Source organism: Phymastichus coffea, unplaced genomic scaffold (genome assembly GCF_024137745.1).
Source record: "Phymastichus coffea isolate CEN01 unplaced genomic scaffold, Cenicafe_Pcof_1.1 PCOF00001, whole genome shotgun sequence".
NCBI lineage: Eukaryota > Metazoa > Arthropoda > Insecta > Hymenoptera > Eulophidae > Phymastichus > Phymastichus coffea.
Window position 1 is genome coordinate 9,193,330 of NW_026706812.1, and position 14,599 is coordinate 9,207,928.

At 45.7% G+C, this 14,599-nt stretch overlaps 1 protein-coding gene across 6 annotated transcripts in view; it reads left to right on the top strand.

Annotated features, from left to right (window-relative positions):
* Positions 1-14,599, top strand: part of LOC131671351 (mitochondrial inner membrane protease ATP23 homolog) — a 423,775-nt gene that overhangs the window by 252,685 nt on the left and 156,491 nt on the right. For all 6 annotated transcript variants that reach the window (XM_058947915.1, XM_058947993.1, XM_058948074.1 and 3 more), the window contains one exon: positions 9,085-9,166. In XM_058947915.1, coding sequence (XP_058803898.1) covers positions 9,085-9,166 — 82 coding nt within the window. The remainder of the gene's footprint in view (positions 1-9,084; positions 9,167-14,599) is intronic.

Here is a 14,599-nt window from a genome sequence, read left to right on the forward strand (position 1 = left end):
CGAGACGTCCAATTTGGTTCTTCAGGTTGTATAGCCATTTTAGACTATTGTGGTCAGTCACCACCTTGAACCGGTACGCCTCTACGTATGGGCGGAATTTTTGGATGGCCCACACGACCGCCAAGCACTCGCGTTCCGTAGCTGAGTAGTTTTGCTCAGCCGGATTAAGGACTCTGCTAGCGTACTCTATGATTCGGTCTCCGTCTCCTACATTTTGTATCAGGACGGCACCGATTCCTGTAGCGCTAGCATCTGTCTCCAGCACGTACTGCCCATCGGGTTCCGGTAATCCCAGGCATGGTGCGGATATCATGAGTGCCTTAAGTTTAGCAAAGGCTTGTTCTTGGTCCTCTCCCCACACATATTCGCTATTTTTTCCTGTCAACCTCGTTAACGGTTGAGCATGCGTGATGAAGTTGCTCAAGAATCTGCGGTACCATGAAGCAACCCCCAGGAAGGTGCGCAGCTGTCGCACGTTTCCTGGTCGTGGGTACTCCACGATAGAGCGCACCTTTTCAGGGTCTGGCCTGATACCCTCGCGGTTGATCAACAGGCCCAGGTACTTGGCTTCAGACTTGCAGAAGATACTTTTCTCTCGATTGATCGAGAGACCAGCTTTGCACAACCTGTCCAATACGGTTTTTAAGTGTCGTAGGTGATCCTCGAAATTGGACGATAACACTATGATATCATCCAAATAGGCGAAAGCGAATTTGCCTAGTTCGGGGCCGATCACGCTATCGATCAACCGTTGGAAGGTGGCGCCGGCGTACGAGAGGCCGAACGGCATCCGTACGAACTGGTAATGTCCCAGTCCGGGTACGGTAAAGGTCGTAATTGGCAGAGATTCGGTCTTGAGTGGAATTTGGTGATACGCGCTGCTGAGATCGAGCGTGGATATATAGCGTGCGTTTTTCAAACGCCTCAATATATCTTGCATAAACGGTAGGGGATACGCATTCGGCTCGGTGACCTTGTTGACCTTTCTGAAGTCAATACAAAATCTGTACGAACCGTCCTTCTTGCGTATCATAACCACTGGGCTCGACCAGCCACTGTCTGCTGGTTCGATTACCCCTTCGGTTAACATTTCCCTTATCAGTCTATGCATCTCCTGCTCGACCTTGTGCGATACCGGGTAATAACGCTGTTTGATTGGCTTCGTATCACCGACGCGAATCTCGTGCTCAATGCCTGCTGCACATCCCAAGCCCGCAGGGGCTTGTGATAAGGCCTCGTCGATGGTCTTCTGCAATATCGCCTGTTGGGTCGCCGTTACCTCAGCTAGTCCGATTGTAGCTAATCTCGGACCAGCCTCCAAGCTAGCTACTTCTAGCTCCATTTTGGCTTGTGATACCTTGAACAGCAACGTGTTATCGTCGGGATCAAGTACCGCTCTGAACAACCTGACGAAGTTCACTCCTAAAATACATTCCTCGACGAGGGTAGGGAGGATGGCTACTCTCGTCGGCATCGTCAATCCTCCCACGGTGAATGGCAGCAGGGCGTGACCAACGATCGTTAATTTACGACCGTCTGATAGTCCCGCTGTACCCGCGTGGGTGGTGTCCAATCTGACTCCCAGCACAGACGCTATTTGGAGAGCATTACTACCCATGGCTGTGGTGGAAGCTCCCGAATCATAGAGGGCCCGTATCTGGAAATCCCCTATTTTCACCGGTAGCCACCAACGCGTCTCCTGTACCGGGGAATATCGGGAAACAGTTTCGACGGCTCCACAGCTCTGCTCCTTATCCATCATTGCGCTAGCCACTGTGCTGTCGCGTGGTAGAGTGACGTCCCTTGTCGTCCGAGCCACCCTGGTTCGGACGATCGGAGTTTCCTTGGGGTTACGTTTCAACGATTTATCTGCCGCTAACCTTGCCCCCGAGGGCGTGTGCGATCCATTCGCCACCACCTCGGCCGGTCTAGGGTCTTGGGCTTTACTAACGTCGATACCCTTTGATGATTTATCTGCCTTTGCCCGTGCCCCCGAGGGCGTGTGCGATCCATACGCCACCGCCTCGGCTGGTCTAGGGTCTCTGGCTTTACTAACGTCATTACCCTTCTTCTCCGCGTGCACTCTACCGCTACGCTCATCTTTGGCGTCACCAAGGGAGTTCTCGCTCTCGTCGCTCAACACGCTCGCTACTAATGGCGCGGGCTGTGTTGACGAAGGCCGCGAGATCTCTTCAACGGGGTTTGGGTTACGGGATGAAGGAGTGGGGTCAACCCCAACTAACCACTTCTTTCCCCGTTTCCCTTATTGCATTGGGGACAGAACTTCCTGCTGTACCCCAGTAGGCCACACTCAGCGCATTTGATCGGCCCTGAAAAATCTCTTCCTCGTGTGCGAGGAGTCTCCGGTCTCTTGGCTCGGTCCTCGGAAGTCGGGTTTTTGCCGTCGCGAATATCATTTATCCCCTCCGATATCTCCCTGAGAGACAGCAGCATTTGGTTCACTACCTCGGAGGATAGGACTTTCTTTTCGCCATCGACCGATTCTAAGCTCGGATTAGGTGTCGCCCCCCAGGGCGTCGGCGTGTAGACGACCTGGTGCGTCACCTTCTCGAGTACCTTTTCCATGCGGTCCAACCTATCATTAACTTCCGGTTTGTCACCTGACATAGATGCCACCTTCCCCTTACGACCCTTGCTCGCGTCGGTGCGGGGGTGGTACGCTAACTCAGGATATAGAGTCGACTGAGGGTCTGGTACCGTCCGCTCCATCCTTCGCTGATGCAAGTTATTCTGGGCCGCCGTGGCCAGGTCGTTCAGGGTCCGTACGGAGTCTACTTCCGATCTCCGTATTTGGCTCTGGATTTCCGGGAGGCGGATGGCATGCAGCAGGTCCAGTTGGTTCTCGTGCGTCATTTTGGGGTTCAGCCGACTCATTAGGCCCATCATGTTAGCGATGTAGACGTTCGCGGGTTCGTCTGGGCCCTGATATCGGCCTTGAACCTCTTTCGTTAAACGCTGCTGTTGTTGCCTGCTGGTCCCAAACCATGCTCTTGCGTCTGCCTCGAAGTCCGCGTAGGAGAACCATTCATTTCTCATTGCCTCATACCAGACGAGGGCGGGACCGACGAGTAACTCGGATACTGCCAGGAGCATCTCGTCCTCCGTAAGTCCTGCGCTGCTCCTCGAGCTGTCCAGCCTTGACAAGAAGGTGTCAATGCTCGCATTGCCCTCTCCGGAGAACCTGAGTTTCCATTCTCGGACAATGCTGCCGACGTATCTTGTTATCGACCACGGGTTTGACGTCTGGTGGGATGACCACATGCTCGGCTGGTGGTTGTCCACTTCAGCATTAACTCCACCGAGTTGATGCTGTCCACCCTCTCCGAAAGGGGGCGTCCGGTGAGGGGTCCGGCCGGTGGCCCCCGTGGGCCTCTGTCTGGGTCCAGCTGGAGTGCTCTGGGGTAGCCTGGTGTCGTAATGGCATGCGAAGGTGTCTTGGAATGCTACGCTCCTACGCGTGTTCTCCTGTTGCTGCACTTCGTTGGAACAACTCGCATCGTCTTGCCGTATATTTCTGTTTTCGGCGTTTTCTAATGCGCTGATCCTGGCGGATTGACTTTCCAATTGGTCCTTCGCATTGACGCTGTTGCTGAGGATCTTTTCTAATATTTTTGTTAAATTGGACATATTCAATCCTAGTGAGTCTAGCAGCTTTAGTTTCTTCTCATTTTCTCTGGACCGGTAAATGAGGTCTTGGATCATCACCGCGAATGCCTGTGGGAGTTGGAACTGGCTGCCATCATCAGCTGTTATTGTAATACTCTTATTACTGTTCACGTTCTCTCCGCTGTCCAGGACATTCGCGATGTTTATCGCGGTTTTCTGTACTCGCGATATTACCTCCGCACTCTGCATTAACTTACACCCGTAACGAGTTGGCCCATACCTCTGCTCCGTAAAGCATGATGGAGTGGGTTACGCCCATCAACAGTCTTCATATACTCGGTCTCGGTTCTTTCTTGTTTGCCATCAGCCTACTCAAGGCCTTGGTCCTTTCGCTGGCTCTGGCGGTCGTGTCTCGTATGTGGGGCCAAAAGTTCAGTTTCGTATCTAGAGTCACCCCCAGATACTTTACCTCACTTTTGGTCCCCTGTCATTCCGTACCTATAGTCATCGGTATTATCGTGTCTATTCTCTGTCTCATCAGTATCAGTAAGCCTGTCTTAAAAAGAGTCAGGCTCAGTCCGTGGTCCGTCATCCACCCATCCAAACGCCTCATCACCTGGCTCAGCTTGAGCTGAGTCAGATGTGTGTCGCGGGCTATTATTACGACTGCTATGTCGTCAGCGTAGGCGACCATACGCCTGTCCGGAGGCATGTCGAACTTTATTAGTCCGTCGTACAGTACGTTCCAGAGGTCGGAACCCAATATGGATCCTTGTGCCACCCCCGCTGTAATTTTCCGATACTTCCGTCCTTCCGTCGTTTCATACGTCAGTCCTCGGTCCTTTAAGTAATCCTTCAAGACTCTTAGAAAGTAGGCTGGCAACTGAAAGCCGTCTAGTGCTCTCAGAATATCCACCCACCTAGCAGAGTTAAAGGCGTTCTTTACGTCTAATGTCACTAGGAGCGTTATAGGTCCGGCTCCGTAGCAAATCTCGTTCATTCTGTCAACTACCTGTCTCACGTCTGTGATTGCTCCTATCGTTGAGCGTCCTTTCCGGAAGCCGTGTTGTCAGTCCGATAGGTCGCCAGCGGCTTGCACCGCCGCGTTTAGTCGTGGTCTCAGTAGCAGTTCGTATAATTTGCCGGTCGTGTTGAGGAGGCTTAAGGGCCTATACGAATTCGGCTTATCGGGGTCTCCCTTGCCTTTGTCAATGAGTACCAACCTCGCCTTCTTCCAGAGTTTACTAAAAACATCCGCTGTCAGGCACCCACTGTAGAACTGCAAGAGTATGTCGGGCCGTCGAGTCGCTACATACCGTAGCAATTCACCCGGTATACCGTCTGGTCCAGGAGCCTTGTTCATCTTCAGCAAGGTTGTCACTCGTATGAGCTCTTCTCTTGTGAAGCAAGGACATTCTATTTCTTCATCCGTGTTCGTGACATCGATTCTGTCAGGATGCGTTGGAAAGAGACCCTCAACTATCTTTTCCATTGTCCTAGCGTCTTTTGTCTCCGGTGGAGCTCGGACGCCTAGTTTCCGAGTCACAATTTTGAAACCCATCCCCCACGGGTCCGAGTTTACCTCGTCTGTCAGTTGTGTCCAGCATTGTCGTTCTATGTCCGTTATAGCTTGTCTCAGCCTTTTTGTGGCAAGTTTGTATGCCTCTGAGGCTTCTTCGTCATGTGTGTTTCTTTCTCTTTGTGCATGTCTACGTCACCGGTGACATTCGCGTCTGATGTCTGTCATTTCTTACGTCCACCAGTACATCTGTGGCCGGTCGCGTCCTTATCATTTTTTCGGCATCGTAGCGTCGCATAGGTGACGGAGGTATTTTTCCGCCTCCTCAACTAACTTCTCCGCCGAGTCACGGTCCATACCACTTCGAGTGGTTTTCGTAAATGGCTCTGCATTTTGCAGTAGTCTGTCGAGTTATTTTCTGTCCAGGTATTTCGTGTCCCATCGTAGACGGGGTAAGAAGTTACCTCTTCGTCTAGTCGTATTTTCGTCTGTCACTTCAAAGATGATGTATTGGTGATCACTGGCTGTATATACCTCGATCACTTTCCATCGTCTTATTCGCGTCAGTTGTCTGTCTGTGGCCAAGGTTACGTCTGATATAGATTGACCCCACCCCGGTCGTCTACATGTCGCCGTCTTTCCCTCGTTCACCACTACTAGTTCCAGCCTTGCGGCCATCTCTAGTAGTAGGCGTCTGTGTCTGTTTGTCGTGGGCATACCCCACTCAATCACCCGCGCGTTAAAATTGCCCGCCACGATCGTATTGTCGGATATATCCCTCACTCGTCTTCGATATCTGTGAGTCTGTTGGCATACTTCAACGCGGAATAGTTCCGTGACAGGTATACACTGACGATAACGACAGTGCCCACCCTCACCCAAACATTGCCGAGACTCGCATCGCTTCGTTTCCACATACCCACACCGCCGCCATGTTCGATTTGCTAGCGAACCACGATGGCATTCCTGTATTGTTCGCTTATAACAAGCACGTCTGCGATCATCTCCATCGCAATTTGAGGGAGGAGCATGTGTGCTACGCTACTTCTGTTCACATTGCATTGTAGTATCGTCAGGGTCATTTTTTCTATTTCGTCTTCAGTTCCATCAGTGCTGGTCTGTATACGGCGCACCCGCCTGATCCAGGCACGTGGGCCAAGTTCTGTCCTTCTATCCCCTTACAGAAGAAGCAGTCAGTATTGTTTTTACACTCCTTGCCCACGTGACTCGTCTGTCCGTATTTCATGTAGCAGTTCTTTCTGTCCGGCCCTTTACATTCTCTCCGCGTATGTCCGTACCCGAGGCAGTTGAAGCATCTTTGAGGATTAATGCGTAGTCGAACTCGACAATTCATCCATCCTATTTTGATGCGTTTCCTACCCATCAGTCTCGTTGCTTTCGTAGTGTCGAACTCGCAAACGGCTCGCGCATTCCCATATGCGTTTGGTGCAAAGAAATGCACTTTCCGCTCCGAGTCCGTATTTAGTTCGCGATTTATCGCGTTCGCGATGTCCTGTACCGTTGTGACACAGGCCAAGTCAGCAAACTCCAGCGTCACCCTGGAAGTTAAGTCTTTTACTGTCGCAGTCTGTCCTAATACTTTCTGAAGTGTCCTGTGGAAGTCCTGTCCTTGCGACTTTTCCAGCCGCATTAATACAGCACCGTTCTTGGTTTTTCTAATCATCCGAACGTCTACCTTCTCTGTCTTGGGATCTACCTTCTGTCTGATAGTCCGTAAGACATCGGCGTACAGTTATCCTTCCGCCGGCTTGATCAGAATGGTCCCGCGCCTGGTTTTCAGGTTAGGACACTCCGATCCTCGGCTTCTGTGTCTGTCTGTCATCTTTTGTACCGTCTCTTTGTCGGTCTTTTTCTTGTTCCTTTTCTTTTTCTTTTTTACGACGGTGGCCCAGTCCTCTGACACTTCCGCTTTCATCTCAACATCCTCCGAAGGAGTCTGTTGAGTGGTATGCCCCTCGTCAGGTGTCTGTTGGTTTCCGGCATTCACCCTCGGCGTTTGCTGTGTGGCAGCAACGACTAGGAGCGTTCTCCGTCTTTCGTCATCTACTTGGTCTGGGCTTGGGATCTGTTTTAGCCGTCGCCTTTTATGTCCTGGAGTTTCCTCCATTACATTCGCCAGTCTTTCCGTTACGTTCGTCTTTTATGTGATCTGTCGCATTCGCTTCAGTTCATACATACAAACTTCTACAGCCTCATATATCTCAGCCATACCGTTCGTAATCACGCGGCTCACGTTTCTTTGGACGTTCGTCTTCTCCATCATTTGTCCTAGGACGCTGTGTATGGTGAGCAGTTGCTCTCGCATCTTACTCTCCACAGCGTCTCAGGATTTCGGTGACGTCGACCCTGTCCTTTTTCCTGTTGCAATTACCCGTCCACCAGCTAGGTTTCCTACTCGTGTAACGGGGGAGCCGGGCAGCTCCAGTGATTCTCCTGAGTCGATGGGCGCAGGCGACACTCTAGTACCTGCAAAACATTCTTTACCTTTCATCGCATTTTCATCTCCTTCCATCTACTATGTGTTTTATGTGTTAGTGGTTAGAAATTACCAGGTATAGTGGGTCCTCCAATCTTTCCTGAGTAGACCCCCTAACTGAGCGTACCTAAAGTCCGGTGGCCTCGACCATTCTTCCCCCCTCCCTGCAGCAAGGGCCCTTCCGATCGCCAATCGGCATTACTACAGAGAGCAAGATTTGGCGCTTATAGGCGCTTTACCATTGTGTACGACGAGCCTCCCATGCTGGCTGAGCTGTGTCCGACCCCTCCAACTACTGGCGGCCCGGGAGGGCGAGATTGGTTTTACATTATACCCTCCAGAGTCGGCACACACACAATCTAGGATAAACTTTCTCGTGATTGCTCTCGCCATCGTTTGGTAAAGTTCTGCTTTGTGTCTAATCGACTAATCCGTCATTCCTTTGGTTTCATATCCATTCGGGAGATGCCCGTTTATAGAGCCCCCTCATTTATAACCGCTTGGAAAAACTACCCGTTTATAGGGTTCCATCTCATTCGCAGGCAATATCCGTTTATAGGGCCCTTCATTCATGCTCCCAGAGAATTTTCGGACAATCAATCAGAAGTTTTGTGTGATAAGTGTTTGTGTAAAGCCTTACTGCCTACCACTATTGGCGGCTGTAGCCAGTGCTTCTGTTAGCCGTCTCTATTATAGTGCTGCTGCAGAGAGCATCGACGCAATATTGACGTTTCCAGCGGGCGCGACGTGGACGCCGGAAGTTAGCGTTTCTCTATTGTGGGTGTGATCCACATAATAGAGCACCCACCAAAAAATTTTTAACCATTTATTAAAAGTATTTTTATAATTATTAGCAAATAACAAAAGAAAAAAATATGGTATTTTTCCAAATTGTCTATAAATAGCGTAATTTGTATTCCGCTATATAGCATAATTTTAAAAAACACTAGTATTTTCGACTCACTTAAATTCATCATCTTAATTTGTCACTTGATGTCGAATAAAATAATTCAAGTAAATTCAAGTAATTGTTGAATTACTGAAAATTGCAGTTAGCAAGCAAAATTCATTACGCGTATTTGAGCACCGTTTTCAATTGACTGCGACGCGCGGATGTCGGCTCTCACGCCGCTCCGCGCTCGCCAAGCTGCGTTCTACATTCTAAAGCTAGCCGCTGGTTGGCTACTCTTCAAAGTTGATTATCTCATTACCTAATTAACAAAAAAATGTTTAAATAATTTTATCTTAAATTATTTTTCAAGTCGAATGCAGTGATATAAGTTTCATCCAATGTTTCAGAATCACCGCGTATATCTTCTTCAACACTCAAGAATCATTAAAACTTTTAAAATTATTCATTGCAACCTCTTTTGAACTTATCATTTTTAAAAAATTTTAATAAATTTAATAATTGTTGACCACAAATATTTTTATGTTCTAGTGAATTCGATTTCCGAAGACATATATCATGCGAAATATGTGATGCTAAAGTTAGTGGAGGATATGATCAAGAGTTGAACCAGGTAATTGATGTTATAATTATTAGTAATTACTATCATCTGAAGAACTAAATTAATTTAAAGGTCTGCATAAGTACAATAGTTACCTGTAGACATTAGTATTGATCACATATATTTCTGATAGGTATACAGGACTCCTCTACGTCAATGTTTTGTTAAAATTCTGAAACGTAATGTCTGGAGTATATCATAAATAGGTTTTTAAATTTGTAGCGAAGGAACCAAGCGACACTGATATACTATACTCGCGGATATTCACACAATAATTTGAAAGTATGGTTTTGGGACGCTCCAATACTCCGACAGTTAAATAGTGTGTCGGGTGTCACTAATCATAGGCAATGCTAACGACTGGATGAGGATTTCGACAAGTCAAAAACACTGTGACACTCACTTAATCTTATAACGGGGTTTCTGCTCAGCTTCGCCTGGACAGGAACAGTTATATAATATATAAGTCGCGGGAAATAAATTAGGTTGCTCTCCAGAGCAGCACGGTGCTCCTGCACCGGGTGTCTTGGGTCCAGCAGCTCAGTTGCCTCCTTTTCGGTCAGAAAGCTTGGCCCGCGGAGAGTGTCGTAGGCTACGCGTGAAGATGCGCGACGGCCAAAGAGAGAGATTCGCGCGTGTACAGCCGCATACACAATTGCAATTCAAGGAACAGGGAGTCGGCGGACAATAAGCACTCGAATATGATTAAAAGTAGAGGCGTATAAATTTTAATTAGCAACAAAGGAATACATAGTATCGAAACGCGTCGATATAAACAATATTAATCGCAACGCAACAAACTCGCAATAGTTTGACAGTGAAGCGAACGGAACTGCGCACGCGCTACGCGGTTAAGGTCGCGCAAGCACCCGCTCTGTTGTGAGTTGTGCACACTGGCGACAGCGAACCGGTGCGCACCGTTCGAACGTGGAAGCGACAAAAGAAAAGGCGAGCGTAAACGCGTGGCTTAGTTAACGCAAAAAGGGAGAGAGCGGTATAGAGAGAGAAGCCAGGTACTAGATCTGGTACTTACAGTATGGTCGCTTGTACTCTAACCCGCAAACCGAGGGCACACAATAGCGGGCTCGCTTCTGCCGCGCACTCGCTTCCGCTGGTCGGCTGACTCGCAACAACGCCTCTCTTATTGTGTAGGCAGCGTACGTAGGCTGGATGTCCGCGGTAGGCCTCGGCTCGCCAGAAGGAAATTGAAGAATACTCCTGACGACTCGCGCGAGGGACGTTAACCCGTCGATCGTCGAAAACGGACTGTATCAATATTCGAAACTCTCTCTCTCTCCTCGCAAGCAAGCGTCTCTCCGCGAGGTCCGCGCCGCGAGTCGATATCGATTATCATACGCAAGTCGCGTCGCTTACCAGTTCGCTGACGTCCGTAATGCTGTAATTATTCAAACAATATGGTAATTTATAATGATTATTAAATATATTAGTTACTGGCTTCTTGGGGAGAGAGAGAGACATAACGAATATACAAATGTTTCGTTATAATCTTTAAACGCTTTATTTTAGTACATAAACACACAGTATACACAAATGACGTGAATCCACAGTGCGCTTAGAAAGCCGAACACTACCGATATACGTTACCTCTCTACCATTAGTCCCGAACACAACAACCGATAAAGATGTACTCAAAAATCGACAAGACTGCATGGCTCCGCGAACACAACTAACGCGCCCGAACAAAATAGGGAAAGAGAAAGATAGAGAGGGGGGAAGAGAGAGAGAGAACACGGCACTGACCTCTGCTGCACGCGTGTGCTTGCTGTCTCACTGCTATTGATGATGTTACTGCCATTATTTGTTACTACAATTGCCGTTACCTCCGCTGCTATCGCTACTACGACGATTGTCGCTTTTGGTTATTGCTGTTACTGTTGAAATGGTCAAATACGATAGTTGCCGCACTAAGAGAAAAAAATATGCAATGTTATACATGTCAGTGTACAGAATGTAAGGGTTTGTAATTAATTTTGAGAGTTTGCACCCCTTAGTTAATATAGGTGATTTTAAAATTGCTATAAAGGAATATGAATAAAACAACGATACAAATACAATACTGTAAAAATCATCTGATATATTCTGTATCGTGTGACGAAGATACCGCTATGACTGTTTACCGTGGAATTAGAATGCGATTATAACATTTAAGACAAATATTAAGTTAACAGATAATTATTAAATATTGTTATTAAATCTGAACTACCAAATACGAAAAGCAATATCCTACCATTTTAATACTACCAAAAACTCAAGCACACAAAAAAAATACTATTATTAAAGTGCGGTTTATATAAAACATGCATGAGAACACACAACTGAAGATCGCCCTATAAGAAAAAAAATTAAAGATGTAAAATGCACTAATTTTATGGTAAGCACACTGCAAAATACAAAGAATGTCCAATTCGTAAAAATTATATCCAAAATTAAGTAAAAAATAGCCATTTGTTTGTGTTATGATCTTCTCATTTGACATAAATCACTGTTCGTTAAGCAACTTTTTTAGATTTAAAGAAGAAGGTCACTAGGAGCCAAATCTAGTGAATACGATAGATGGTCCACTAATTCGGACTTTAATTCTTGAATTTTGAATATGGAAACTACACAAGTATGCACTCTTGCATTGTTTTAATGAAACAAAATTTGTCCTTGTTCAAGAGAGGATGATTTTCGTTAATTTTTTCACTTAAATAGTTCTATGATACTTATCAGTGACTGTTTGTTCTATTTTTTAATAGTTGATGAAGATAATTCAACGTGCATTTTAAAAATATAGTGACCATAACCTTGCTGGTCGAGTTAACTGTCGTCGTTTTCTTTGGAGCCTGTTCACTTTTAAAAATCCGCTGTTTTGACTGTTCCTGTGTTTCGGAAGTATAGACTATTTATTTGTCTTGGTGACTCCATCTACAGTTGTAAATCATCGCAGAAAGTCGTCCGAATTGCGAGTGATGCGTGTTAAGAAGACCTTAGCGGTGACAATATGATTGTGTTTATTCTCTACTGTGAACAAACGCGGCACTCATCTTGCCAAAATTTTTCTCATGGCTAATTTATCATGCAAAAACGAAACGACAGTACCTTTTGATACCTCCGACATCTCAACTATTTCATGCAGTTTTATTCTCCTAGAACTTAGTATCATATTGTGTATTTAGTCAATCATTTAGGGAGTACTCATTTGTACAGGACGTCTTAAACAATGCTCATCTTTTTGTTCATATACGGCTAAATTTAAATTTATTTATTCAATTGTAATCAGTTGCAAATACAGGGATGGATACGCCATGAATTGTGTCTTACTCAGTTTTAATTTCTTTCGGTATAAAATCTTTTAAATAGAAGTTTTTTATTACCGTTCGAAATTAACTTTTTTCCATTGTTTCTTAAAGAATGACCTTAATAATTTCCAAAAATTACTTTGTCTGGAAAATTTTGAAGGTGTTTCCAGACTTTTTGGACATCCTGTATACGAGGAACTGGACGAGAAAATTTATGAGATATTGAGAGAAGCGGCGGAAGACAATAGTGACAGAAGAGAAATATTATGAGGGAATTTTTATGCAAAGACTGCGAAAGAGGGAAGAGTGTGGGAATCGAATGAGGATCCATATGAAGTGAAAGTAAAAGATAAAATAGTAAATAGAGAGGAAAAATAAATGCTATAATGAATGAGGAACAAAGATATTAAACGGAAAGACAGATGAAGATATAAACGGAGAGCTGACATATAGGAACAAGAAGGTCAACGACAATGGACTACGTAACAGTCAATGCAAAGGCGTACAAGGATATAGGCATAATGAAAATAACGGGAAAGTATAAATAGGCCCATTTGCCGATGACGATAGAAATAGAGGAAGAAAAAGAAAAAATATAACAGGAATAAGAAAGGGCGGTTTATAATTAGAGCACGGAATGAACAAATGTATATATATTAGATGGGTGAGAGTAACGGAAGGTCAAAATGAGTAGGAAGGAATAAAATTAGAGTTACAAACACGATAGGAAGGAAGAAAGTAAGAGAAAAAAGGGAAGAGGAATGTATGATGGAATGATGAATGTAGGAAAAAAGAAGAAGAGTAATGGAGATGTTGAAAGAAGTTATAGAAGGTAACGGAGAGAGAACAGAGTACTTAGAAGCATAGAGAGATTGCAAGGGGGCAATCGAAGAAACAAAAGAAAAAAAAGATAAACAAAATTATAAAAGAGATAGATAGAAAGAGATAAGATAGGTCAAGAATTTTGAAAACAAGCAAACAAAAATAAGAGAAGAGAAGGAACCGGCTACAGCATAACAGAAGAAAAATGAACAAAATATTTCAAGACGCAATTGGGAAAAGAAAAGGAAGAAGAAAGCGAAAAAAAAGAAAATAAAGGAAAAAGGTAAAAAGGAGCCCAAGCAATAGAAGAAACGAAAATGGAACAAATAATTAAAAAAATGAATATGAAAAAGGCACCAGAAGAAAACTAAATAACTAATGAGGCATGGAAAGTGAAAATGAAGAAGTTAAAAAGAATACCCAGAAAATTGAAGAAAGAGAATCATAACACCAATATACAAGAAAGGAAGCAAGAAAGACATAGATAATTATAGAGGAATTACACTGACGGATACATGATACGAGGGTGGTCCGATAAGTACTTAGCCTTACCGCCCGATGGTGCCACTCTCGCAAAAGAAATATTCTATCACGTAGTACAACCTTCTCGATGGTTACTGTCAAGATTTCAGCCGGATCGGAGTTGTAGTTTATTTTTGAGAGCGTGTGAAAACAAGTGTGTCCGTTGATTTCTGAAAAATAGAAAAAGAGCAGTATCCGTCGGTGATTCGATTCTTGTTTTTGGAAGGGAAATCGCGCAGCGAAATCAAAAAGCGCTTGGATGCTGTATGCGGTGACTCTTCTCCTTCGATGGCGACCGTCAAAAATTGGTTTAACGAGTTTCAACGTGGTCGCACGTCGATTTTTGAAGAGCCACGTCCAGGTGCTCCGAAAACGGCTACCACGGAGGATAACGTGACAAAAATTCACGATCTCGTATTGGCAGATCGACGATTGAAGGTGCGCGAGATAGCTAAGATCGTAGGCATCTCAAAAGACCGCGTGGATCATATCCTGCATGAAATTTTGGTCATGAGAAAGCTGTCGGCGCGATGGGTGCCGCGTTTGCCCACTCCGAACAACAAGCGCAACCGTGAGACAATTTCAGAGCAATGTCTGAAGCTGTTTAAGAGCAATCCGAAGGAGTTTCTGCGTCGTTTTGTGACAATCGACGAAATATGGATCCACTGGTATACACCAGAGACCAAGGAACAGTCGAAACAGTGGATTTTACCCGGCGAAAGTGCTCCGAAGAAGGCGAAGACTGCCCCATCGGCCGGAAAGGTGATGGCCACCTTTTTCTGGGATTCACAAGGTGTGA